Source organism: Pipistrellus kuhlii, unplaced genomic scaffold (assembly GCF_014108245.1).
Source record: "Pipistrellus kuhlii isolate mPipKuh1 unplaced genomic scaffold, mPipKuh1.p scaffold_m20_p_9, whole genome shotgun sequence".
In the NCBI taxonomy this organism is placed as follows: domain Eukaryota; kingdom Metazoa; phylum Chordata; class Mammalia; order Chiroptera; family Vespertilionidae; genus Pipistrellus; species Pipistrellus kuhlii.
This window is the reverse complement of record NW_023425595.1, coordinates 33,714,435-33,740,871: the sequence shown is the minus strand read 5'-3', so window position 1 is coordinate 33,740,871 and position 26,437 is coordinate 33,714,435. Positions and strand designations below refer to the sequence as shown.

At 38.9% G+C, this 26,437-nt stretch overlaps 1 protein-coding gene across 9 annotated transcripts in view; it reads left to right on the top strand.

Annotated features, from left to right (window-relative positions):
- Positions 1–26,437, top strand: part of C2CD3 (C2 domain containing 3 centriole elongation regulator) — a 109,454-nt gene that overhangs the window by 8,570 nt on the left and 74,447 nt on the right. For 7 of the 9 annotated variants that reach the window (XM_045577602.1, XM_036426799.2, XM_045577604.1 and 4 more), the window contains 10 exons: positions 1,040–1,263; positions 3,092–3,339; positions 10,387–10,519; positions 11,015–11,143; positions 18,206–18,353; positions 21,951–22,105; positions 22,705–22,911; positions 23,749–23,861; positions 24,055–24,173; positions 25,491–25,613. In XM_045577602.1, the coding sequence (XP_045433558.1) occupies positions 1,040–1,263; positions 3,092–3,339; positions 10,387–10,519; positions 11,015–11,143; positions 18,206–18,353; positions 21,951–22,105; positions 22,705–22,911; positions 23,749–23,861; positions 24,055–24,173; positions 25,491–25,613 (1,599 nt within the window). Of the gene's footprint in view, positions 1–1,039; positions 1,264–3,091; positions 3,340–10,386; positions 10,520–11,014; positions 11,144–18,205; positions 18,354–21,950; positions 22,106–22,704; positions 22,912–23,748; positions 23,862–24,054; positions 24,174–25,490; positions 25,614–26,437 lie in introns of those variants that run through there. The other 2 variants (XM_036426802.2, XM_045577605.1) reach the window with 2 other exon arrangements.

Sequence of the window (26,437 nt, the reverse complement as noted above, 5' to 3'; positions counted from 1 at the left end):
CCTTCCCAGAGACATCTTAAAGCATCTAACTGCAATCTTTCATTTTTGTTTGATTCTCTTTGGCTGCTTAAATAATTCCTGCTGCTTTTTTTGTTATTGTAACTGAATTTTCAATACAGCTATTCTTTTCTTTTGGAATATATTCAACTTTCTTGTGTAGAGTTGTGCTCTAGAATCTATTTTCTATTCCTCATTAGGCTTTTCTCCATTAGGCTTTTCAGATGACTGGAGAACCTTTTAATGGGGAACCTGAACTCACAGGAAAGAAATGATAAAAGAAATTTCAAATGATTAATTTTTGTCTAAGTGTTTCTCCCTCCTCACCCTGCCTTATTCCCAGCATAGAGCAAGGGCCTTATTTTTCTCAAATAACTAACAATGACGACATGGGAGATAATGTCACTCTTGTATTGTTCAGTTTATTAGTCATTAGGCATACTAGACTTGTACACTGTGTACTCTGCTAATTAGTCCACAAAAAAAGAATATGAAAGTCCATGCCTTCAAGAATTTCATAATATAATCGGGATGAAAAATTAGCTACAAGTTACAAATATCACCTCTAAGCCTCTCTTGGTTCTTTGTAATCTTCTAATTAGAGTAATATACTTTTCTGCCAGTGTTATATGAGCTTTTCTGTGAAAGGAACTCAGCACAGCTTCTGGTCTGTAGTAAAGTGTTCAATGAGTGGTGGTTACATTGATTGATACAGAGTAAGCAGAAACATGAAGAAGGGAGTGGCTATGACATCTCTTCTTGGATACAAAGAAGTTTACACAGAAAAAGTAATACTGATGAAATGGCATATACAAAGGCATAAGGGAATGAATATAAGGTACATTTAGAGAATCCTAAGTAATGGTGTATCAGCAAGAGAGGATTGGAGGAGGAAAGAACAGTGAAGACGAGGCTTCTGAGGTAGGCAGGGATTTTAACTTGGTCCTATGAGGAATGGGGGACGTTAATTTATAGTAAGCAAAGAGTCTCAAAATTAGTAAATACTAAAGACAAGTTCTCATATATTATATGTCTCTTTCAGGTCTCACTTGCCCTGGAGCCTCTGTCAGAAACTTATGACAGCTACAACCCTCTTCTTACCAGTGATGTGACAGAAAGTATACTTTTATCTGAGGAGGGATTCAGAGAATATACTGAACCCAGCAATACCCAGTTTCTGGTTCCATCAAGACCTCGTAGGACATCTACCACCAAAATTAATGGAAAAGAATTAACAGCCAATAGTAGTAGATCAACCACTCCAAGGTAATTACCACACCTAATACCAGTCTTCAGCTAATTCCCACTGCACTCTTAATTTCTTTCATTTTGTGATTGGGTAAAAGAGTAAAGGTAGTCTATCCTCTCTCATTTAGCAAATAGTGACTACTGGGCATAGGAATTAATAAGACATACAAAACAATCATGGGGCTGAAAAATACAGTATAGGAAGTATAGTCAATAATAAGGCCTGGTGCACAAAATTTGTGCCCCGGGGCGGGGGCGGGGGGGGAGGATATGTCCCATGGGCGATGGGACATCCCTCTCACAGTCCAGGACTGCTGGCTCCCAACTGCTCACCTGCCTGCCTTTCTGATTGCCCCTAACCGCTTCTGCCTGCCAGCCTGATCACCCCCTAACCACTCCATGCCAGCCTGATTGATGTCTAACTGTTCCCCTACCAGCCTGTTTGCCCCCAATTTCCCTCCTCTGCTAGCCTGGTCACCCCTAAGTGCCCTCCCCTGCAGGGCTGATCTCCCCCAACTGCCCTCCCTTGCAGGCCTGGTGCCTCCCAACTTCCCTCCCCTGCTTGCCTGATTGCTCAGAACTGCCCTTCCTTGCAGGCCTGGTTCCTCTCAACTGCGCTCTCCTGCTGGCCATCTTGTGGTGGCCATCTTGTGTCCACATGGGGGCAGGATCTTTGACCACATGGGGGCAGCCATCTTGTGTGTTGGAGTGATGGTCAATCTGCATATTACTCTTTTATTAGATAGAAGAGAGACCTGGTTCCTGGGTGTTTGTCAGCTGGTTTGCCCTGAAGGGTGTCCTGGATCAGGGTGGGGGTTCCCCTGGGGTGTGGGGCCACCTAGGTGAGGGGCCTGTGGTGGTTTGCAGGCTGGCCATACACACACACACCCCCACACACAGACACACACACACCTGGCAACCCAAACAGAGGCCCTGGTATCTGGGGTTTATATATCTTCTACAATTGAACTTTGTACCCTGGAGCCTCCTGCTTGCTCCATGGCGGCAGCCATTTCTGTTGGAATTTATTTACCTTCTATAATTGAAACTTTGTACCCTTGAGTGGAGGCTTGAGCCCGCCAGGGTGTGTGGAAAGCTTGGCTTCCTCCATTTCCAAGGAAACCCAAGCCTCCCTCCTGCTCTCTGTGGCAGTAGTCATCTTGGTTGGGGTTGATTTGCATATTTACTCTGATTGGCTGTTGGGCGTGGCTGGTGGTTGTCACGGGGTGTGGTTAATTTGCATAGTATTCTTTTTTTTTTTTCTTTCTTTCTTTTTCTTTTTTTTTTTTTTTTTTTTTTTTTTTTTAGATAGAATAACATGATGCCAGGTGGGTACTAGAATTATTGGAGGGGATCACTTTGTAAATTATATAATGTTTAATCACTGTACTGTACATCTGAAACTAATATAAAATATTAAAAGACAATTGGCATTGAAAAATAAAATAATAAGACACAATTCCTGTTTTTGAGGTTGGCTTACAGTAGTGGGGAGGCCAACGTTCAGGTAAATAAGTATGACTAAGTCATATACAGATGACATAATAGATGCCCATGAGGAAAGAGGGAAAGGCAGTATTTTGTGAAACAGAATAGAGTAAAAGGAATAGCTTTTTATTTTAAATAATAATGAAGCATTTGCTGTGTCAGTCCCAACACTTTAACCACAACCTCACAGTAATAGGCAAAGCATCTATTACTTATTTCATTTGGGACATGAAAAGCAGATTATAAAATCTAAGCTGCACTGCTACTGCTATAAACCACTGAATCACTTTCTGTCTCTGACAAAGTGGAATGTTACCATATGGATAAGAAACTGCTGATGTTTTTTATTTTAAAACAGGGGAAAGGACCACTTGTACTTTGCAGAGAACTCTGATAGAATAAAGGACTCTTTTTTTGGACTACAGCACCATCTTAATTCAGGGCAGAGTGTAGAGTCTATGGCTCTGAAAGGCAAAGCCCCACAGAAACAGATGTCTCTTCTCAACAGTTCTGAATTGCAGCCTCAAATTAAGACAGTTGCCAAGAGTCACAGTGACTCATGCATCCTTTCTTCAAACAATCCCCCTACCAAGGACCTTCTTTCGGGTATGTACATGTTGTGAACTAAGACTAAACTATATTTATTGGGATTATGCTGCTTGTTAGCCAGCCTACAAAGAGAACCAAAACTTCTGTTTGAACTAAATAGCCAAATAAAAGAACCAGAATTTCTCACCATTTAAAAGCAGATCCATTAAGCCATTTAGTTACTTCTAAATACTTAATGCTTATAATTGTAGGTTTAGGAAAGAAACCTGGTGATGGAGGAAATCCTTTATCATAGAAAAATATTAGTTCTTATTTGTTCTGAAGTAATTCAAGGCAAATAAGGTTTTGTCTCAACACCAGCAGTTACTTGTATGACTGTGCAGAGGCTAGTGTTAAGTCTGTTTCACGCTCTGAAAACATCTCAGAGGGGAACATTCAGTGCACAGCAACTGCTGATTTTAAGCCTGGGAAATAAATATGACTTACAGGCAAACAAAAGTAGAAATGAGTCACTTTATCTATGTAAGGGCTTAGACTGAAATAAAAAAGCAAATAGGAATTGGATCAGATTATCTCAAGTTAGGGAGGTAACTTACATTACACTGTTATGGTCAATTATATATCTCTGACATTGAGAGCATGACAGGAATTTCTTTCCATCCTCACAAGTAAAATTTCCAAAGTAGAAAGTCTGCAGCGTTAGCAGAAAAGTCTTTGAAATAACTATTTGGGTACATGATTTACATTAGTAAGGGTCTTTTATTAGTGAAGAAATTTTGTTTATATTTGTAAAATTGAAATGTCTTTGCTCTCCTATTTTAAAAATATACTCTGATTATAATCTATTAATTTTAGTCTTTAATGCAACCTAGGCTATACTAATAAGAAAGAAAATGGTCCCACCGTACTTAACAGTTGTCAGCTTATACCTAGAATATTTTGTGTAGACCTGGACACCAGATTTTGAGAAAGATATCTGTCCACTCATTAAGCAGTTATTTTTCAGCACCTATTCAATGTCTCACATTCTCATAGGTGTCAAGGTTACGGAAATTTAAATTAAAAACCAAACAAAAAACACAAACTCCTGCCTTATGGATCTTATATTCTAGATGGGAAGACCAATGATAAACTAGATAAACAAGTACACAGTGTTAGGTGGTAATAATAGCAATGGGAAAATAGGAAGCAAGTAAGGTGTGAGGAGGGAGTGTTAGTTTTACATAGTCTGACAAAGGTAGTGCTCATTCAGAAAGTAACAGAGTAAAGCTCTAAAGCTGAGTTCCTTCTATAAGAGTATTTAGGTCAATGAGGGAGGGAGAGAGGAGAGAAGAAACTTATATAATGCTTTAAACAATGAAGAATTTAAATTTTTTTAAAAAGAGTAAGTAGGCTGGTGAAGGGACCACTGAGAGATATTAAGCCTTGAGAAAGCAGTTACCATTTACTGAGCTAGTATCATATGCTAGCTACTGTGCCAAGTGCCTTAAACACATAATTCTTTTAAAACCAAGTGAAGTAGGGACTTTTATCTCCATTTTTAAAAATATATTTTATTGATTTTTTTTACAGAGAGGAAGGGAGAGTTAGAAACATCGATGAGAGAGAAACATCAATCAGCTGCCTCCTGCACACCCCGTACTGGGGATGTGTTCGCAACCAAGGTACCTGCCCTTGATCGGAATCGAACCTAGGACCCTTGAGTCTGCAGGTCGATGCTCTATCCACTGAGCCAAACCAAAAGATCTTATCTCCATTTTTATTTTATTTTTTTTTTAATATATTTTATTGATTTTTCACAGAGAGGAAGGGAGAGAGAGAGAGAGCCAGAAATGTCGATGAGAGAGAAACATCGACCAGCTGCCTCCTGCACATCCCCCACTGGGGATATGCCCGCAGCCAACGCATATGCCCCCGACCGGAATCGAACCCGGGACCCCTCAGTCCGCAGACCAACGCTCTACCACTGAGCCAAACCGGCTTCAGCCTTATCTCCATTTTTAAATGAAGACACAGGATTAGAGTTAGGGAGGTCCTGCGGGTCAAAGAGGGCAGCTGTTCCTCAGCTCTAGTTTATTGTCTTAGAAGACTCCAAGGCAAGGTCATTTGCCTTACGCTACTATAAGGTAGTTAACCTAGGCCTGCCTGCCTTTTTTTTTTTTTTTTTTTTTTTTTTTTTTAATCAAAACTGCTGGCCAGTGTTCAAGCCAAACGGAATATGCCAGTTACAACCCATGGTCTGCCATGTGCAGCCGTAGAGTTATAAGATCAGTGGGTTTAAAGATAAACCAAGACAGATTGTGATCCAGTGTAAATTAGTAATTTTTACACTGTGTAAAATTAGTAAAGACAGCTTCAAGGTGTAGTGAATGCTTTATCCCTGGAAATGGAACTATTACAGATTAGATTAAATCATCAAGTAGGCAGACATCATCTTTAAAGATCCCTTTCAACCACAAGATTATGGAGGACTAAGATTAAGTGGTCTAGATCTGAGGTTATTGGAGAGATATAACAAATGCATAAACCTAATTATCTTCCTGGTCTTTCTTCATTGTACTGACATCATACCGGAAAAGGAGGTGCAGAGCTGAATTAGTCAACCAGCTAGTATTTATAAAACTAACTATACATCCAGCTTCTAAGAATTGGGGATTTAGAATAGATGGCAAGGAGTTGGAACAAAAACCAGAAGCTTTATAACATCCCTCTGTTTGACAGGATCTGTTTTCAGCACGTAGGAAGTACACAAGGGTACATTTGTCCTGACTCACTTGAGTGCCCTTCCCTTGTGTTCAGGAAATGACAGCTTTTATAGTGAAAGTCCCACCTTCCTCTGGAGATGGAAGATAAGATGTTTTTATTCCCATGCCTTAGCCTTTAGAGGAGCTTTTCTAAAAATGGCTGTTTCAATAATGAAGCCAGTTGGAGGGCCAGTAAATGGACTACCTGTGCTCAGAGTTTCTCTACTTTTCCTCCTTAATATTCATTTCTTTTAAAACCTTGCTTTTGGAAAATATCTTTTGAGTGCCTATTTAGTGTCAATCACTGTTTTGAGTATTGAGGTTGGAATAATAAATAAGATACAGGCCTTGACCTTAAGAAATTTAGCCTAGCAAAGGCATCAGAGTCTAAAGCAGAAACAGTATAATATGTATGATACATATAATAATGGAAATATTTATTAAAACATTTTATCAAGTACCTGATATAAATCAGGTATTGTACCAGACACCAAGGAAACAAAGACAAACAAGAACCAATCCCTAGTCTAGAAATTGATGGGGTGAGAGAAAATTATAGTTCCTCATGATAAATTCTTTGATGGAATTAAATACCTATAGCTTTGAGAGTACAAAGTAACTATTCTGATTAAAGACTTGAACATAGTTAAGTATGGTTAGATCATAAAGTACCAAGGCTATTTTATCTCTCTAGAAATATTTTGGGTCTCAGTAGAAAAACTATTTTTCTACATGCCCTGAAATCAAATAAAATTTATTGGCACTGCTTATCATTAACTACTTTATTCACAAAGCATTTATTGAGTGGACCCACCTCAGTAAAGAACTTGTAGCCCTGTTGGAGGGCTCAGTTGATTGAGCATCATCATGTGCACCAAAAAGTTGCCAGTTTGATTCCTGGTCAGGGCATATGCCTGGGTTATGGGTTCAATCCCCCATCAGGGTACATGTGGAAGGCAGGCAAGATCTCCCTCTTCTCTCTTCTCTATTCTCTCCTCTCTCTCTCTCTCACGCTCATATACTTGGGTAAGGATTGAGGAAAAAAAAAAAAAGACTTTTAACTACATCAAATAAAGCCAAGTACGAACTAGAAACTAAAGGTAAAATGTTTCCTCTCACATAGCAAGCTTCTTTAGCCAAATTCCAATGCTAGCAGACTGTTTGTGTGTCTTGTTTTTTTTTTACTTGTCTCATTGAATAAATAAGACATCCATTTTCTGACTGAATCCTAATGAGATTTTTTAATTAAAACAAAAATACTGCCCTGAACAAGTGCTTCAGTTGGTTGAAGCACAGTCACATACACCAAAAGGTTTCAGGTTCAATTCCTGATCAGGGCACATACCTAGTTGCGGTTTCGATCACCATTTAATGTGCATTTGGGAGGCAGCCAGTTGATGTTTCTCTCTGTCTCTGTCTCTCTCTCTCTCGCCCTGCCCTGCCCTGCCCTGCCCTGCCCTGCCCTGCCCTTCCATCAGTGGGGAAAATATCCTCTGGTGAAAATTAACAAACAAACAAAAAAACAACCTTAAAATGAATTCCGAATAGAATATTGTGCAGCCATTATTTACATAGAAAAAAGTTATGCATATAGTTAAGTGAAAAAGCAGTTATAAAACAGTATACATAATATGTACCATTTTGTATATTATATATAAAGGGCAGGCATACCTCAGAGATAATATTTGGATTCAGTTCTAGACCACAATAAAGCAAATATTGAAATAAAGCAAGCCACATGAAATTTTTGGTTTCCTAGTGCATAAAAGGTGTTTTGGGTTGGGTTTTTTTTGCACTATTCTGTATCCTATTTAAAGTGTGCTATTAAGTCTATATAGCATTATATTAAAAAATAATGTACACCTAATTAAAAAATGGTTTATTGCTAAAAAATGCTAACCATCATCTGAGCCTTCAGTGAGTTAATAATCTTTTTGCTGGTGGAGGGTGTTGCCTCGATGTTCATGGCTTACTGACTGATCAGGGTGGTGGTTGCTGAAAGGGTTGGGATGGCTGTGGCACTTTCTTAAAATAAGACAGTGAAGTTTGCATCAATAGACTCTTCCTTTCACTTGAACACTTGCCATTGTAGGGATATTGATTGGCCTGACTTCAGTATTGTTGCCTCGGAATGAGTAGGCTTGAAAAGAGAGAGATATCAAAGCGACCAGGAGATGGAGCTGTGAGAGCATACACATTTATTGGTTAAGCTTACCATCTTATATGGATGTGGTTTATGATGCCCTAAAACAATTATAATAGTAACATCGAAATTCGCTGGTCACAGATCACCACAAGAAATAGTAATGAAAAAGTTGAAATACTGACAAAGACAAAGTGAGCAAATGTAATTGGAAAAATGCAACTGATAGACTTGCTTAGCACAGGATTCCCACACACCTTCAATTGTAAAACTCACATTATCTGTGAAATACAATAAAGTGAAGTGTAGTAAAATGAGGTATGCCTATATAAGAAATATATTGAAATGTTAACAATTAGTATTCTTGGGTATGGCATTGGTGGGTCTAGCAGTTTCCTGCTGCTGCATAACAAATTACCACAAACTTAGTGGCTTAAAACAACACCCATATTTATTAACTAACAGTTCTGTGGATCAGAAATCTAGCAAGGGATGGCTAGTTTTCTGCATAGGGTATCAGAGACTAAAATTAAGGTGTCAGCTAAGACAAGTTCTCATCTGGAAACTCTTCCAAGGTCATTCTTGTTGGCAGAATTCTGTTCCTTTCAGTTGTACAACTAAAGTCCCATTTCCTTGCTGGCTGTCAGCCAGGGGCCACTTGGCTCCTAGAGACTGCTTACATTTTTTGCCACATTGTCCCTTCTGTCTTCAAGACGGCAGTGATACTTTAAGTCCTTCATAGGCTTCAAATCTTTGACTTTCATATCTTGCAGACAGTTAAAGAAAATTGCTTTTAGAAGGTTTGGGCCCACCTTCCTATGTTAAGGTTAACTGACTTGGAATCTTTATGACCTCTAAAATCCCATTAGGGCAATGCCTCAATGAGTGTGTGAATCATTGGGAGAAAGTATGTGTACACAGGAGCTGGGGAATCTTGGTGGGGTTGGGGGTAGAGGGCATCTTAGGATTCTGCCTACCTTGATGAGTGATCTTTTTTTTTTTTTTTTTTTTTTTTTTTTTTTTTTAAGCTTAGTTGTATTTTCACTAAATTACACATTGATCATAATATTTTAGGGTTTGTGTTTGCATTTTTGTTTTTCTTTGTGTGTATGTATTTTTAGTTTCTAAGCTATATTTTGAATTCTTTTTACTAATATTAGATGTTTACAAATCTGGTTAGCTTATGTATTTTTTTCCCCCTCATAGCCTGTTTACCATATCTTTATTGCTAGAAGCTATAAAACTCTAGACCAAGATAGATGGTGTCTAGGATTATTCCCTCTAAACAATTGTGGAAACTCAAGAAAAGAATACTTCCCAGTATTCCTTACAATAATGCCACTAGTGCTAAGCTTTTAAAAAGAAGTCTAAGGCCGAAACCGGTTTGGCTCAATGGATAGAGCGTCGGCTTGGGGACTGAAAGGTCCTGGGTTCGATTCCGGTCAAAGGGCATGTACCTTGGTTGCAGGCATATCCCCACTAGGGGATGTGCAAGAGGCAGCTGATCGATGACCCTCTCTCATCGATGTTTCTAACTCTCTATCTCTCTCCCTTCCTCTCTGTACAAAATCAATAAAATATATTAAAAAAAAAAAAAAAAAAAAAAAAAAGAAGTCTAAGAACTAAAATGGGGTCACATGTAGTATAGTGGTTAAAATCAGAAGGTAGGGAGTCGTCCTGGCTATATATACATGTACAGCATGCATAACAAGCAAATTACTTATCCTCTGCACCTCAATAATGACAGAGAAGTCAGGTCTCTTCAGAAGAGAGACTTCATTCACTTAGTGTGCAACAAGTAAACAAGAGAATGACTTTGCTTTCTTAAGAAAGTGTTACTTTATGAAGATAAATCTGTGAACAATGTAATAATGATATAACAAAACAATTTAAAGCAAAGAAAGCTAGTTAAGAGCTCTTACCTGCCCAATAGTAATTGTATGGCTCTGGTATTGGCTTTTGTGTCTTGTTTCCAAAACTTATTCTCAGTCAGAGGGAGGAGGTGATCTTCTGTAATACCAGCATCTAAAGCAATTCTCATATTTGTTGTCAAATGAATGTTCTCAAGGAATTCTCAAGCTAGTGGGGAAGGCAGACAAGGAAGCTATTACAGTGCACTGTGATAAGTCTCGTGATAGAAACAAAGATGCTAAAGATTACAAGTATTTCTGCTGAATTTTAGATTTTTTGTGTGTGTGCTACTTTTGTCCTCCTCAGCTCTGTTGGAACAAGGCAGTAAACTACGTAATGCCATGGTGGTTTCTGCAATGAAATCAAGCCCAGATACTAGCATGTTGTTGGACGAAGTTCATCCTCCTGTGAAGGAAGACTTTCTTAGAGCATCAACACAGTAAGCTGTAAAATAAACATGAACCCCAACAGTTTATTTCTTGATAGTTGTTAATGTGTGTTTTTGTCAAATTATGGACTAAATAATTTTGTAAGTGTTCAGCAAACAATTCTTAAAGTGATGGAAAAGAAGCCTAAACTAGAAGTTAAGATAATTAAAATCTAGACCTAGCACTGGCACTTAGTAAAATATGTAAATGACTAAATCCTTTGCTTCCTCCGACCAGTATGCCTATATTTGGGATTGGGATATTCTGTCCTCCCTCTCTTATAGAAATGAAGTGATATTCTAATGAAGGAAAACGCTGTGTAAATTGTGAAATTTTATATATATTTAAGATAGTTACATCTAACGTGTGTTAAATTTTCCCTGCTGAACTATCTCTTAGCTCAATTAATCTAATTTAGATTGTTTTCCATGTGTCAGCCACTCCATGCTGTCTTTAAATATATATATATATATATATTTTTTTTTCCCCCCACACACACACCTTAGAATCAAAGCCTTATCTAAAAATCAACTTAAAGACCACAATGAAGATCACCTCCTCCCTCTAACTGAGAATAAATTTTGGAAACAAGACACAAAAGCCGATACCAGAGCCATACAACTACTATTGGGCAGGTAAGAGCTCTTAACTAGCTTTCTTTGCTTTAAATTGTTTTGCTATATCATTATTTATCTTCATAAAGTAGCACTTCCTTAGAAAAGCAAAGTCATTCTCTTGTTTACTTGTTGCACACTAAATAAAAACCATCATTCATCACCCACTAAGTAAAAATTTAATCTTTAGCCTTTTCTTCTTTTTTTTTATTTTAGAAATTCTTTTTATTTTTTAATTCTCACCTGAGGATATTTTTCCATTGATTTTTAGGGATAGTGGAAGGGAGAAAGAGAAACAGAAACATCCATGTGAGAGAGAAACATTGATTGGTTGCCTCCCACACGTGCCTCAAGCAGAGAGGGGCTATCGAGGTACATGCCTTGACCAGAATCAAACCCAGGACCCTTCAGTCCACAGGCTGATGCTGTATCCACTGAACCAAACCAGATAGGGCTAGCCTTTTATTCTTAACTTCAATTAAAGAATGGTCTCAAATCTACCTTTTCTTTTTTTAATATATTTTTGTTGATTTCAGAGAGGAAGAGAGAGGAAGAGAGAAATAGAAACATTAATGATGAGAGAGTATTACTGACCAGCTGCCTCCTGCATACCCCCCACTGGAGATCAAGCCTGCAACCCGGCATGTGCCCTTGGCAGGAATCGAACACAGGACCCTTCAGTACGTAGGTCAGTACTCTATACTGAGCCAAACCAGCTAAGGCCTTTTTAAAAAAAACAATTTTTATTGATTTTAGAGAGGCAGGGAGAAGTAGAGAGCGATAGAAACATTAATGATAAGAGAGAATCATTGATCAGCTGCTTCCTGCATGCTCCCACTGGGGATCAAGGCACAACCATGTGCCCTTGACCAGAATCAAACCCTAGACCCTTCTATCTGCTGAGCCAAACAAGCTATGGCCACCTTTTCATTATCTCCCAACTTTTTCTCCAACACCAGTGTTAGGGTATAATGAAAAGAGCATGGATTTACACAGGCACAAGTTGAAATTTGGAGTCTGTCTCTTATTACGTAGTAGAAGCCCAGTGCACGAAATTTGGTCACAGGTAGGGTCCTTAGGCCTGGCCAGCGACCAGGCCAATCTGTGGGGTGACCAGCAGGATAATCAGGGGGCCCCCACTGGCACCTGCCTTAGCTGACCTGAGGGCTGGGGGTAGCTCCTGCATTGAGCATCTGACCCCTGGTGGTCAGTGCACATCATAGCAACCAGTTGTTCCACTGTTTGGTCAATTTGCATGTTAGGCTTTTATTATATAGGATGTGGTTTGAAAAAATAAGCATGGTTCTAATTGGAAAGGGAAAAGTAAAATTATTTCTAGTCATAGGTGACAGGATTTGGTATGTGGAAAACCCTAAAGAATGCACTAAAAAATAATTAGAACTAATAAATTCAGGAAGATTGCAATATATAAGATTAACTAAAAAAAAAAGTTGTATCTATAATAATAAAAGGGTAATATGCTAATTAGCCCAGAAGACCTTCTGGACAGTCATGGTGGCAGGGCCAAGGCAGAGGTGGTTAGGGGTGATCAGGTCAGCAGAGGAGGGCAGTTGGGGGTGAATCAGGCTGACGGGGGGCAGAGGCAGTTGGGGGCGAGCAGGCTGGCAGGATGGCCAATTGGGGGCAAGTAGGCTTGCAGGGGAGGCATTTGGGGGCAATCAGACTGAAAGGCAGAATGATTAGGATCAATTAGGCAGACAGGCAGGTGAGCAGTTAGGAGCCAATGGTCCCAGGTTGCAAGAGGGTTGTCCCAGATTGGAGAGGGTACAGGCTGGGCTGAGGGACACACACATACACCGTGCACTAAATTTGTGCACTGGGCCACTAGTCCTATATAATAAAACCTAAGTATGCAAATCGACCAAACGGTTGAATGACCAGCCACTATGAAGTGCACTGACCACCAGGGGTGGTCAGACTGAGGTGACTGGTGGCAGCAATAGGGGTGCAGGGCATGTCAGTAGGCTACACCAAGCCACCAGCCAAGGCGGGTGCCAGTGGAGGGCCCCTCTCCCCCAATTGCCCCACTCACTGGTCACCCCACAGATGACCCTGATCACCACCAGGCCTACGGACCCTACTCTCTATATTGGGAATTGTCTCTTAGATTTAAAAATTAAAACCTGGCAAGGCTACTCTAACACTGAAAAAACAGGATGATGCAGCAATGACATACGTGGACCCTGGCTTGTACGTATTATGGTCATCCCTGATTCTGACACTTATAACTGTGTGACAAAGCCAATTACTTAACCTCTCTCTGCTTCAGTTTTTCCACCCATAAGATGAGGGAAATGGTACTACTGCCTCAGAAGAATCATGTTATGTGCTACTTTTTATAATCAGGGCAAAAAATGAAACTGCCCATACAACAGCAAGATGCCTTGCACCTGTATGAAAACTATGGTCACTGGTGCATGATTGCAAGAGGGATCTCCAACTACCAGTTCAGGCCCAACATCCTCTGGGGGGTCCCAGATTGCGAGAGAACACCGGCCAGGCTGAGGGACCCCTCCTTTACTACCCCCTCCCACTCCTGTGCACAAATTTCGTGCACCAGGCCTCTAGTTTTTATATACTTGAAATAGGTAGTTCAAAATTGAAATTAAGAAATAATTCATTTATAGTAACATTGATAAGAATAAAGTACTTAGGGATAAATTTAACAAAAACACAAAACATAAACTCTGAAAATTGCAAAACACTGTTGAAAAAAATTTAAAAGATCTGAAACCTGGAGGGGGTGGGACCCCATGTTTATTATTCAATGCATTTCCTATAGAAATAACAGCTGACTTCTTTGTAGAAATTGACAAGCTGATTTATAAAATTCCTGTGAAATTGCAAGTGATTCAGAATAGCCAAAACAGTCTTGAAAAAGAAGCTAGGAGGAGGATTCACACTTTCCTATTTTTAAACTTCCTACAAAGCAGCAGTAATCAAGACAGTTTGGTACTGGCATAAGAATGAACTTGTAAATCAATGGACTAGTCTAAAAATAAACCTATGCGTCTACAGTCAACTGATATTCTACAAGAAGAGCAATGCCATTCATTGAATAGTCTTTTTAACAACTCATACAGGGATAGCTGGCTAGCCACACATTTTTAAAAAATGAAATTGGAACCTTACCTTAAATGTACAAAAACTAACTCAAAATGGATCAAATAGCCAAACAGAAGAGCTAAAACTATAAAACTCTTGGGAGAAAACATAGAGGTAAATCTTTATGACCTTCATTTGGAAAAGGAGTCTTAGATATGATACTAAAAGCACAAGCAACAACAAAAAATAGATAAATTAGACTTAGTAAAACTTTAAAATGTTTGCCCTGGTCAGTATGGCTCAGTTGGAGTGTTGTTGCTATGCACCAAAGGAACTTGGGTTTGATTCCTGGTCAGGGTACATAATCAAGTTAAAGAAAGGTTCAATTCCCAGTTGGGGTGCATGCAGGAGGCAAACAATCAATGTGTCTCTTTTTTTAAGATATATTTTTATTGATTTCAGAGAGGAAGGGAAAGGGAGAAAGAGAGAGAGAGAGAGAGAGAGAGAGACATCAATGAAGAAAGAGAATAACTGAAGCAGTTCCTCTGAAAGAGATTCAGAAAGTAAATGAGCAACTTCTACACATCAGACAAATGAGAAAATAATCCCATAACCGCACCACATCGTCAGGAGAGAATCCCTAACCCTTAGCTTCTCCTTGAACACAATTTGGACCTCACATCTAGTGCCCCAACTCCCACCACAAAGAGATGGGTTCCCAAAATGTCTAGCTCTAAAAATTATCAAGGTTTCTGTTCACAAGACTATAAAAAAACAAAGATTAGAAAAATGGTTTCTAGGGAGGGCAGGAGAAACAGGGAGAGATTGTTAAAAGGGTACAAACTTTCAGTTAAAAATTGAACTAGAGGCCCGGTGCATGTAATTCATGCACATAGCGGGGCTGTCCCCCAGGGAATGTCCTACTGATGGCTTAGGCCCAGTCCCCATGGTTCTCTGCTCCACACATGGCAATGGGCAAGCAGGCCCTGCTGGATGTTGCCTGTGGGCCCGCTAGCCTGCTCCTGGGTCGCTGTGGCTACGGTCAAACAGGCCCTGCTGTCTGCTGTCAAGCTGTGCAGCCACCCTCACCTCCTGGAGCTGACAATGGTTCCAGGAGCCTGCGGGCATGGCTTGGCGCAGCTGCCGTCACCTCCCATGGTGGCAATGGTCCCAAGAGGCTGCGGGCTTGGTACCTGTTCTCCGGGACCTGGGGCCCAGGCCCCTTGGTGTCCCCCGCCATCTTTGTTGGGTTAATTTTCATACTCCTGATTGGCTGGTGGGCATCACAGAGGTATGGTCAATTTGCATATTTCTCTTTTATTAGTGTAGATAAGGTCTAAGTTGACTAGTTCATAACATTGTATTGTATAATTGAGATTTGCTAAGAGAATAGAACTTAAATGTTCTCACTCCTTCCCCCAAAAAGTGAATATGTGAGGTGAATGGTATTTTCATTAAATCAATGGGGAGAATCCTTTCACAGTGTATACATATATCAAAATCATCACATTGTACACTTTTTTTTTTTTAATATATTTTATTGATTTTTTACAGAGAGGAAGAGAGAGGGATAGAGAGTTAGAAACATCGATGAGAGAGAATCATCGATCATCTGCCTCCTGCACACCACACACTGGGGATGTGCCCGCAACCAAGGTACATGCCCTTGACCAGAATTGAACCTGGGACCTTCCAGTCCACAGGCCGACACTCTATCCACTGAGCCAAACCGGTCTTGGCACATTGTACACTTTTGATATTTTATAATTTTATTTGTCAATTATATCTCAATTAAACTGAAAACAAAATAAGAGGCTTTTCCACTAGCCCCATGGGAGACAATGGAGAAATACTTTCAGAATTCTGAATTTTCAACCTCAAATTCCATTCTCAGTCACTATTAATCAAGTGTAAGGATAAAGTAAAAATGTTTTCATGCATCCAGAGTCTCAAGTTTACCTCTCCTCAGTAGATTTAAGTTCTGTATCATATTTAGAGAATGAACATTCCTTTGAGGAGCTGGACAGGGCTTCACTGGGAATATTTCACTAGGGAAAGGATACATGGAGACACATTCCTCCCGTGTTTGAAACTGAGTGGAAATTTTCAGTTCTCTTGGAGAGTTCAATAATGAAATAGGAATAGGCACATAGACAACTAAGTAGATGAAAATTAAGGCAATTATTAAAAGAAGGAAAACTGTAAGTTGTTTATAAAAGTATAAAAAATTATACTTGGCTCTGATATGTTAACCCTGAAAACTAACTGCAATAAAAAATAATATAACTAAATTGAGAAGATGGGTGAAAGGGAAATCTGTATCCAATAGCAGTGGTATGAAAGAGTGGATTCATTTTTCATAATAGGAAGTCCATAAATCATTTAGAAAGGGGGGAAAAAATCAGGGAATGGCTGTACAGATGTTATCTAGCAATATGAAGAAAATACTAGAAGAAATATCTTAGTGAGTTGAAAGTAAGGAAGCAGGCCGCTACTATTTTTTATTATGTTTTGTAATTCTGTTTTAGTTTTAAAACAGGTATATGTATCCTTTGATTTTAAAATGTTTAAGATGTAAAAGAGAGGAAAGTGCTGAGAGCGTGCTTGTCTTATAGCAAAGAACACAGGCAACTTCCAGCCCTATCCCACTCCTCATTTTGTTGTTTTTGTTGTTGTTGTAAATCCTCACCTGAGGATATTTTTCCTATTTTTCCAATTTTCCATAATTAGCAAGTGAGAGTTGTATAGAATACCAAGAAGTAGAGCTTCACAAAGGAGCAGTGCACAGAAGCTGCAGAGAAGCCATGTCAATTGGGAAGTTGTTAGTTGGCTTTTGATAGTTAGAAAGTGGTTCTGACCTTTGAGAGAGAGATTACTATAGAGCAGTGGTTCCCAACTGGGGACAGTTCTCACCTGTTCCCCATGGGACATTTGGTATTATCTGGAGACATTTGGGGTTGTCAAAACTAGGGTAGTGCTACTGGCATCTGGTAAGTAGATTCCAGGGATCCAAGATGCACAGATAGTTCCCATTGACAAAAGAATTATCTGAACCAACATGTTAGTAGTGCTAAGATTGAGAAATTCTGCTCTAGATTAAGGAATGGTGAGGAAAAGAACCTTTTAGTTGCAAGAAATAAAAGAACATGATCTAATTTGAAAGTATTTATTGTGTCCTATATTCTTGAGAAATCAAAGAAGGGGACTAAAGTATAGCAGCTAATTTGAAAGGGAAGCAAAGTTGAAAGAATGATTGAAATGCTTAGCATAGTGTCTGGCACATATTAAGTAGTTAATAAATATTGCTTTCAATATGAAGAACATGTTTATTAAGAATTCAGTAGGTTCGTTAACAGATTTTCATTAGTTACTACAGAAGAAACAAACAAATGAAATATACGTATGTTTATATGCTTATCTTACTAGTTTACAAATTCTATAAGTAGGGTATCTTACTTATAGAATTTATTAAATAAGTATCTTACTTATTTTACTCCTATATTCTACAAAAAACTAATCTTGCCATAATTAACCCTAAATACATATTTATGCTTAGTAAAGAAAGCGTATTTATGAATTAGCCATTCTTCACAAAAACAACATATAACATTTAACTCATTAAATTATAGTTAATTATTCCCCCCCCCCCTTTTTTTTTTTATCCCTCTCTGCTGGATCATAAGCAACATAAGAGTGAGCAAGTTAGCTTAGCCATCTCTGTACTATTTAGTATCTAACACCATGCCTGGCACATAATAAGGTGCCCAGTAAAGTGTTTGTTAAATAAATGAATGAAATCACAATCAGTGTCAGTAGTGTATTTTTTGAATACTAGCTGTTGGCATCCCAGAGGAGGGGGAATATAATGTGAAAATATTTATCAGATAATCTAATGTGAGTCTTCTATTTAACATATCTTCATGTTTAGAACTTCAGAAAATTTGGGGAGGGAGGAATAGCTCAGCTAAAATTTCCTTTAAAGTTCTGCCTTATTTTGTTTTTTTTTAATCTCTGCAGTGCCGAATTTTCCCAAGATCATTACTGGGACGGACTAGGCTCTCCTCCAGATTCTCCAGCTCCTGGGAGTGATGTGTATTGCAGCAGTGAGCCTAGTGACCCTCAGTATGACCAGAGTCTCCTGGAGAACTTATTTTACACAGTGCCTGTAAGTCATTGAATCTGAAGCTTTAGGAGTTAGATAACAATTAGAGTATTAATAGTATCAGTAGGGGCCTGCATCTTGCTACTTGCCTGATAGAAAGCTATCCATTTTATATACCATATTTAATTGTAATGACAACTGAAAAGGAAAATATTGTCCTCATTCTGTAGGTGCAGAAACAGGCCTAGTAAGATTAAGTGTGTTGTCTAAGTACACACAGTTTTAGAGCCAAGATTCAAATTCTAGTTTGCCTGAGTCCAAATACATTCTATAGCTTCCTTAGAGCTCTTCTAAGGAGGAGCTAATGCAGGTGTACCTTCAGAACCACCCTTGACTGGTATCTTTTCAAAATATTCCAGACACACCTCTACTTCCTGGTGACAAATACCTCTACTGTTACAGAATTTTAAAGTTCTTATATCAAGCCATATGTTTTGTTTATTGGCTTTTAGAATCTCCTAAGGTCTACACATAATTAAGTTCAATTCATGTTCTACAAGTAATCATTTATATTTGTGAACATTGCTGTCAAATTCCCAATTTTCCTTTTCTCCCAGTCAGAAAAGATAACTGAAATATAAGGTAGTTTATACCAGCTCACTGATAAAACAATGAATGCTATCTGATAAGACAATGAATGCTATCAGGGTTTAAAACAAGCAGGGAGAATTTTTATATGAGATTGTCAGGAGAGAGCATTTTGAGGAGTTAGGGTTGTTTTTTGTTTGTTCGTTTGTTTTTTGGAGTTAGGGGTTTTTAATGGGACTTGAAAGATGGTGTTTAGAGAGAAAAAAGGATATGTAATGGGAATACAAAGAATGACCTATCTAGAGAAGCAGCTTGTGCTCTGCAAAGTATCTAAATTGACTAGATGAAAATTTCTGTGGAAAAGAAGTTGTCCATAAGGCAGGCTAGCATATTGCAACCAGTCTGTGAAAGCCTGTGAATGTCAGATGATGAGGAAAGGACATGATCATGATAGTGTTTTAGAAATGTTAATCTGGCAGTGATGTAGGGGGCCAATAGGAGAGAATGACCAGAAGCAGATAGGAAGCCATTGGGCTGCTATAGGTGTGAGAGGCAGGGAGCCTGAATAACAGTGGCAGTATTTGGAAAGGAGAAGATGGATTTAAAAGACATTATGAGCCTGGCCAGCATAGCTCAGTAGTTAAGCATCAACATATGAATCTTGACATTACGGTTCGATTCCTGATCACGGCATATGCCCAAGTTGTGGACTTGATCCCCAGTGTGGAGCGTGCAGGAGGCAGCTGATGAATGATTCTCTTTCATCATCATTGATGTCTCTATCTCTCTCTTCCTCTCTGAATTCAATAAAAATATATGAATAAATAAATAAATTATGAATTGTTAGGATTTCATGACTTCCTGCCTTCAAAATCATCACTGCCCTGCTGGAATGGCTGGAGGTTCAGCATTGACCTATGAACACAGAGGTCACAGTTGGATTCCTAGACAGGGCACATGCCAGTGTTGCAGGCTTGATCCCCAGTGTGGGCTTGCAGCCAATCAATGATTCTCTCATCATTGATGTTTCTCTCCCCTTTCCTCTCTGAAATCAATAAAAATATTTTTTTTAGAGTAAAAATCACTAATATTCTGTTACCTGTAGGCTAAAAAGGAAAAGGAATTATATTTCATATTTGTTCTGTGTCAGGGAATTTACTTTACCTGTTATTTATTCAGTACTGTACCAAATGTTTTAAATTTGTTATTTCATTTAATTCTTTTTCTAGTCCCATGAGAGTGTTTTTTTACATATCATGAAATAAAAGCTCAAGAGACATTAATTAATAGTAATAAGTGGCAGAACTAGAATTCTTACTCTGGTGTGTCTGACAAAAAGCCTGTGTTTTTCTGCTTAGACCACACCATCTCATCAGCTTTGAGCATGGCATTAGAATATGATCTTGTCTTACCTCCCTCACCTAATCTCCCATTTTGCTCTATATCCATTGGATACTCCTGTCACACTGATTATCATACTTCTCAGACATTCAACTCCTTTTCTATCTCATTTTTTGCTCATATTGCCCCTTCTACTTTGAATGTTGAAATGCCCTTCTACATCTGGTAAACTTGTTTTCATTCTTTATCAATTCATCACCTCTCTGAAGAAGATATCTACTGGTTTCCCCCATTAAGAAAATTTGTGACATAATAAACTGTTCATCTTAGCAAAATTAAAGTAGAATGAGTCATTAGTAGTATGGAGAGGTGAAAAAAGCAATCTGTACATCCATATAGTTAGACTGGAGGCCTGGTGCATGAAATTCGTGCATGGGGAAGAGAGGGGAGTATCTCTCAGTCCAGCCTGCACCCTCTCCAATCTGGGACTGCTGGCAGTTGGATACCCCTCTCACAACCAGGACTGCTGGCTCCCAACCGCTCGCCTGCCTGCCAGCCTGGTCACCCCCTAACCATTCCCCTGCTAACCTAATCACCCCCTAACCACTTCCCTGCTAGCCTGATCAATGCCTAACTACTCCCCTCCCGGCTCGATTGCCCCCCAACTGCCCTCCCCTGCCAGCCTAGTCATCCCTACCTGCCCTCCCCTGCTGGCCTTGTTGCCCCCAACTTCCCTGCCCTACAGGCCTGGTCACCCCCACCTGCCCTTCCTTGCAGGCCTGGTCTCCCCCAACTGCCCTCCCCTGTTGGCCTGATCACCCACAACTACCCTCCTCTGCTGGCCATCTTGTGGCAGCCATCTTTGACTACATGGGGACTGCCATCTTGTGCAAGGGCATGAGGGTCAATTTGCATATTACCTCTTTATTATATAGTATGGCATTTACCAGTGACTGCCTCAAATTATGGTAGAAATACAGGCTTTGGAACCCAAGGAGATCAAATCTGCCTAAACTACTTAATGCTGTGAATCATAAACAAGCTAACTTCTCTCAGCTTTCATTTTTCTCACTTATAAAATTTAGGTAAAGTCACCTCTTAGAAATACACATGAAGCATTCAGCATAGTACCAGATACAAAGTCAGTCAATAAATAGTGGTTATTATTATTGTTAATTTGAAAGAAGAATCTATTTTCTTTGAAGTGCACTTGTAGGTTATTTTTGTTTTATTATTGACCCTTGAACAACACGGTTTTGAACTGCACAGGGCCACTTGTACACTTTTTTTTTCAATTCATATTCAGCCCTGTGTATCTGCAGATTTTGCATCCATGAATCAACAACCATGGACTGAAAACAGTATTTTTACATTCTCAACCAGGGTTTCCCAACTGTGATTCATGAAAATATTGTTTTTAATTCACGGTTGAATCCATGATGCAAAAGGCCAAGTGTAATTAGGGTTTGGGGGAGTCAAAAGTTATAGACAGATTATCGACTACACAGGGGAATCAGTGCCCTTAACTCCCACTTGTTCAAGGGTCAACTGTATTTTTGTATAACCAGGAGAAACATGGGATTATCTGATACTTGGGTGTTAGTTATTGCTTTAAAAATGATATATGTACAGAGAAGAAATGGATTACTTGTAGAGAAATGTTTTTATTACCACTACTTCCAAAACACTTATCTTTTAGTGCCTCTTTTCGTTTCTTCCCCCCACCCATAGAAATCTGATAGCAGCATTAGTGATTTCTTCAGTGAAGATGATGATATTGTCCCTTCTAAAAAAATGAGCCAATCAAAAGCTCTTGCCAGATCTTCTAAGGATCTGGAGTCAAATGATCACAAGATGAAGAAGAGAGCAGCAGGCAAGAAAAATAGGTGAGTCTCTTTACGAAGGCTTGCTTAGAAGCCAAAGCAAAGGGAGATTATTTTTACAAGATTTAATGTGAAATGACCGTGCTTACCCAACAGTATCAGGCTGATTAAGTTAGTTACTATAACTCATTAAATATTATAGTCCTTAAAAATATAATAACATGAAAAGATGGATATGATGAAATGGTTCAGGAAGAAAGCAGAACTCTAGGTTGTATATGTGCTGCATTATATTTGTGTAAAAATATACATAAGAAAAGCAAATGAAGAGGAATAAAAAAATAATAATGATAGTAGATATATTAAAGATATATAACTGAAGTCTGTTATCCCATGTAGAAAAACTAGTTCTTTGACATCAGTTTCTATACATTTATGAAGATAAGCCTATAGATTAGAAAAGTGTTTTTTACAGTTTTTGAGATTTCTTTCACTGTGGATTAGGACCAGAATTTTGATAAAATCCATTTCCCAATACTTGATAACTTGTGAATTAAGATGCTTGCTGCCCTTCCTTCTTTCTTGTGTTGCCAATGCAAACTAGATCGTTTCATATTGGGCCTCTGACTGTCTGCCTCACTGTCTGTATGAATTCCTTTCAGAAATTTGGTTGAACAACAAATGAAATCAGTAACTCCAGAAGATGCCCAAGTGATGACACTAAGTGCAGATAGGCTGGCCCTTCTGGGTAGAACACACTCAGTCAGAATCATCATTGAAACAATGGAAGTTCCTCCAGAGAGTCCACAGATGACCCCTGGCAAAAAAAGCTTTCCTGGGAGACCACCTAAGCTGACAACAAAAAAGCGGTATGTCTCTAACATGGGAAACTAAATATCTATAATAATAAAACCGTAATATGTTAATTAGGCTGGACGTCCTTCCGGATGACTTTCTGAACAAAGCAGGGGCTGCAAGGGGTGAGGGCCACCACAGTGGGTGGGGGCCGAGCCCCTTGCACGAATTTCGTGCATCAGGCCTCTAGTAAATAAATAAATCTATAATACTTTATGGTTTGTAAAATATTTTCATATGCACCATTCAAGCAACAAAAATGTATTGAAAACTCTCCCACTAAGTCCCAAGCACTATGCTAGGCACGTGTAAGAATAAAGAAAGTTAAGACCCAAACTATGTTTTTACATACTTCACAGTCAGCAGGAGAGATATTTTTAAATGGCTATCTGTAATATAGGGCTTTAGGGATCAAAATAGAAGCTTTATATTAAAAGTGCTATGGGAGCAGAAGGAAGGGAGCCTTTAATATTGCCTGGCAGGTTTGGTGAAAGCTGTGAAGAGGAGATGGTTCCTCTGAGATCCTGAAAATAGAACTCTGAAAGATATGTAGAGCCAAAACCTGTTTGGCTCAGCGGATAGAGCGTCGGCCTGCAGACTGAAGGGTCTCAGGTTCGTTTCCGGCCAAAAGCCATGTACCTTGGTTGCGGGCACATCCCCTGTTGGGGATCTGCAGGAGGCAGCTGATGGATGTTTCTCTGTCATCGATGTTTCTAGCTCTCTATCCCTCTCCCTTCCTCTTTATAAAAAAATCAATAAAATATATATATATATTTAAAAGATATATAGAATTTATCAGACAAAAAATAAGTTTATTATTTGGTTTGTTTTTAATCACTTTTTTTTTTTAGCACCTTCTTTGTGGAATATCACTTTCCTGTGGGCTTTACCAAAAGTGGATTGGGAAAGACAACTTTGATAACTGAGGTCGTTCGACTTGCCTCCAGCAAAATTGCAGATGGAAGTAAGAGAAAGGCTGGTTTTCTGCTTCTTAAACATTTTTGCTTTGGAAGAATTTTGAATTCCTAATTACTGATCTGACTCTTAACAGTATCATTGAATTTTAGATTTGAAAGGGAGGTGGGTGGTGTCAAAGCATGGATTGATGATGGCTCGATTTGGGTGACAGGTATTTATGTGTCTGATTCTCCTTGCAGTGGTGAAATTCCAGCAGAGATTTGTGTTTCCAGTACAGTTTGGTGGTCCAATGATAGAACATTGGTGGAATTCCAATCTTATTTTCCAAATTTACACAAAGAAAATCCCACAGAAAAAGGTACTTCACATGATTTTGACATTTACACCAGGGATTTGGAGCATACATAAAACTATATGTCTCCATAACATAGGAATTTCTGTAGGCTCAAACAAAACTAATGCTTTTGATTATTTATTATCATTATTTTTAAATTTCTGTTTGCTGTTTGTTATAGAGCAAATATTATTGTCTGTTTACTGTTGTTATAGAATGGATGTGCTAAAAGCTCTACATAAACATACTGTCAAATTTAATCATTACAGCAACTTTGTGAATTAGGAACATTATTTTCTTCATTTTACAAATGAAATAAACTGAGATTAAGTAACTTCTATAAGATCACCCATATTAATAAAAGAAAATCCAGGATTCTACCCCAAGTCTTTTTACTTTTTAGAGCCTAAGTGCTTACATAATGTCTTCACTGTGCTCCCTGCTATGAAGAGTTGACTGTTTGGATTGATGTAGGCTATTACCCTTAATTTGAGATCCTTATAATTCACCCATGTTCAAGATAATGTAGTCCAGGAGCCCTCTGGGGGTGTCCAACCAGAATTGAACCTGGAACCCTTCAGTCCGCAGCTTGGGAGCAGGCCTAAGCCAGCAGTCGGACATCCTTAGCGCTGCCTTGAAGGCAGGAGAGGCTCCAGCCACCATCACTGCGCTCGCCAGCTATGATCCCATCTCAGGGCTTCTGACAGAGCGGCACTTCCCTTATGGGACTGCACCAACCACCAGGGGGCAGCACCTGCATTGAGCGTCTGCCCCCTGGTGGTCAGTGCGCATCATAACGACCGGTCATTCTGCCATTCGGTTGATTTGAATATTAGCCTTTTTCAGAAGTGAAATTACTGGATCAAAGAATATGAATATTTAAAGCTTTTTATATTTATTGCCAAATTTGCTGTCCAAAAGTATGTTGCCAGTTTATATTCCCAACTTCAGGTATATGACAGCCTCTGTTTCTCTATAACCATGATAGTAGTGTTTTGTTATTTTCTTAGCTTTATTGACAAAAATTATATCATCTTTCATATATTTAAGAGTGAAGTTGAACAATTTTCATAAAGAATTGACTCTTAAAAATAGAGAAAATCTTCTGACTTCTTTATGACTCATGAAATGTTATCTCCGAAGGAGAAGTAGTGAAGTCCAGAAGGGGGACCAAAATATGGCAGAATATGGATTTCTACTTAGAGTTGCCTCAGTCAAATAATTAAGCTATTTATTTCATAAAGTATGGGTGCCTATATAAGATATCATATGTTGTCATTTCAATTAATTAAAATTTCCTATGGCTCTTCTTTAACTTAAATTTTTTCTTTCTTCTTTTAGCCAGAAGTCATTGGATCTGCATCACTGCCTTTGAGAGCTGTCATTCAGTCTGAATTGCTTTCTTTTAGTGACCAGCTTCCAGTGCAAAAGGAAAATGGTCAAATTCCACTTGGCCCCCTTAAGGTACATAGATATAATTCAGGCAGTCCAGTATTTATGAAGCATATATTGCTGGCCGGCCCTACGAATATAACAGTGAAGAAGAAAATCAGGGTCCCTGCTCTTGCAGCTTATATTAAACTAGAGGCCCAGTGCAATTAAAAGGAAATTAATTAGAAGAAACATTTTAGAAGCTGGGGAGTGACTGCAGGAGATTGGCCCCAGATTGTGTCCGACCTGTCGCACCCAGTCCTGATTAGCTGGACCCCCAGCAGCAAGGTAACCTACTGGTCAGAGCTCCTGCCCTGGTGATCAGTGCAAATCATAGTGACTGGTCGAACAGTCAAATAAACAGTAAAACACTTAGCATATTAGCCTTTTATGTATATAGATAGATAGGGTAATAGAAGTGCTGTGAAGGAAATAAATAGTATGATGTGATAATGAGTACTGAGAGGAAATAGGAGATGGTTGTCAGGGAAGGTCTCCAAGGAGATAACATTTAAGGTGAAATTTGATGAATGAGAGGAAGAGGCTACCAAGTAAAAAGCACAGGAAATATAATTTTGGACAAGGAATAACACATCCAAAGGCCCTATTATGGGAATGGGCTTGATGTTGTCAAGTGGCAGAATGTTGGTACAGGATAGTGAACCAAAAAGGCAAGGGATAGAAAATAAAATTGGACGGGCAGGCAGGAGCTATAACAGTCAGAGTTTGTAGGTCAAAGTAAAATTTAAATGTTATTCTAAGAGGCAAGAAAGAACATTGAAGTCTGGGAATGACAGCTCATTTATATTTTAAAAAATTACTGTGTGGAAAAGAGACTGTAGGGGGCAAGAAGGAAA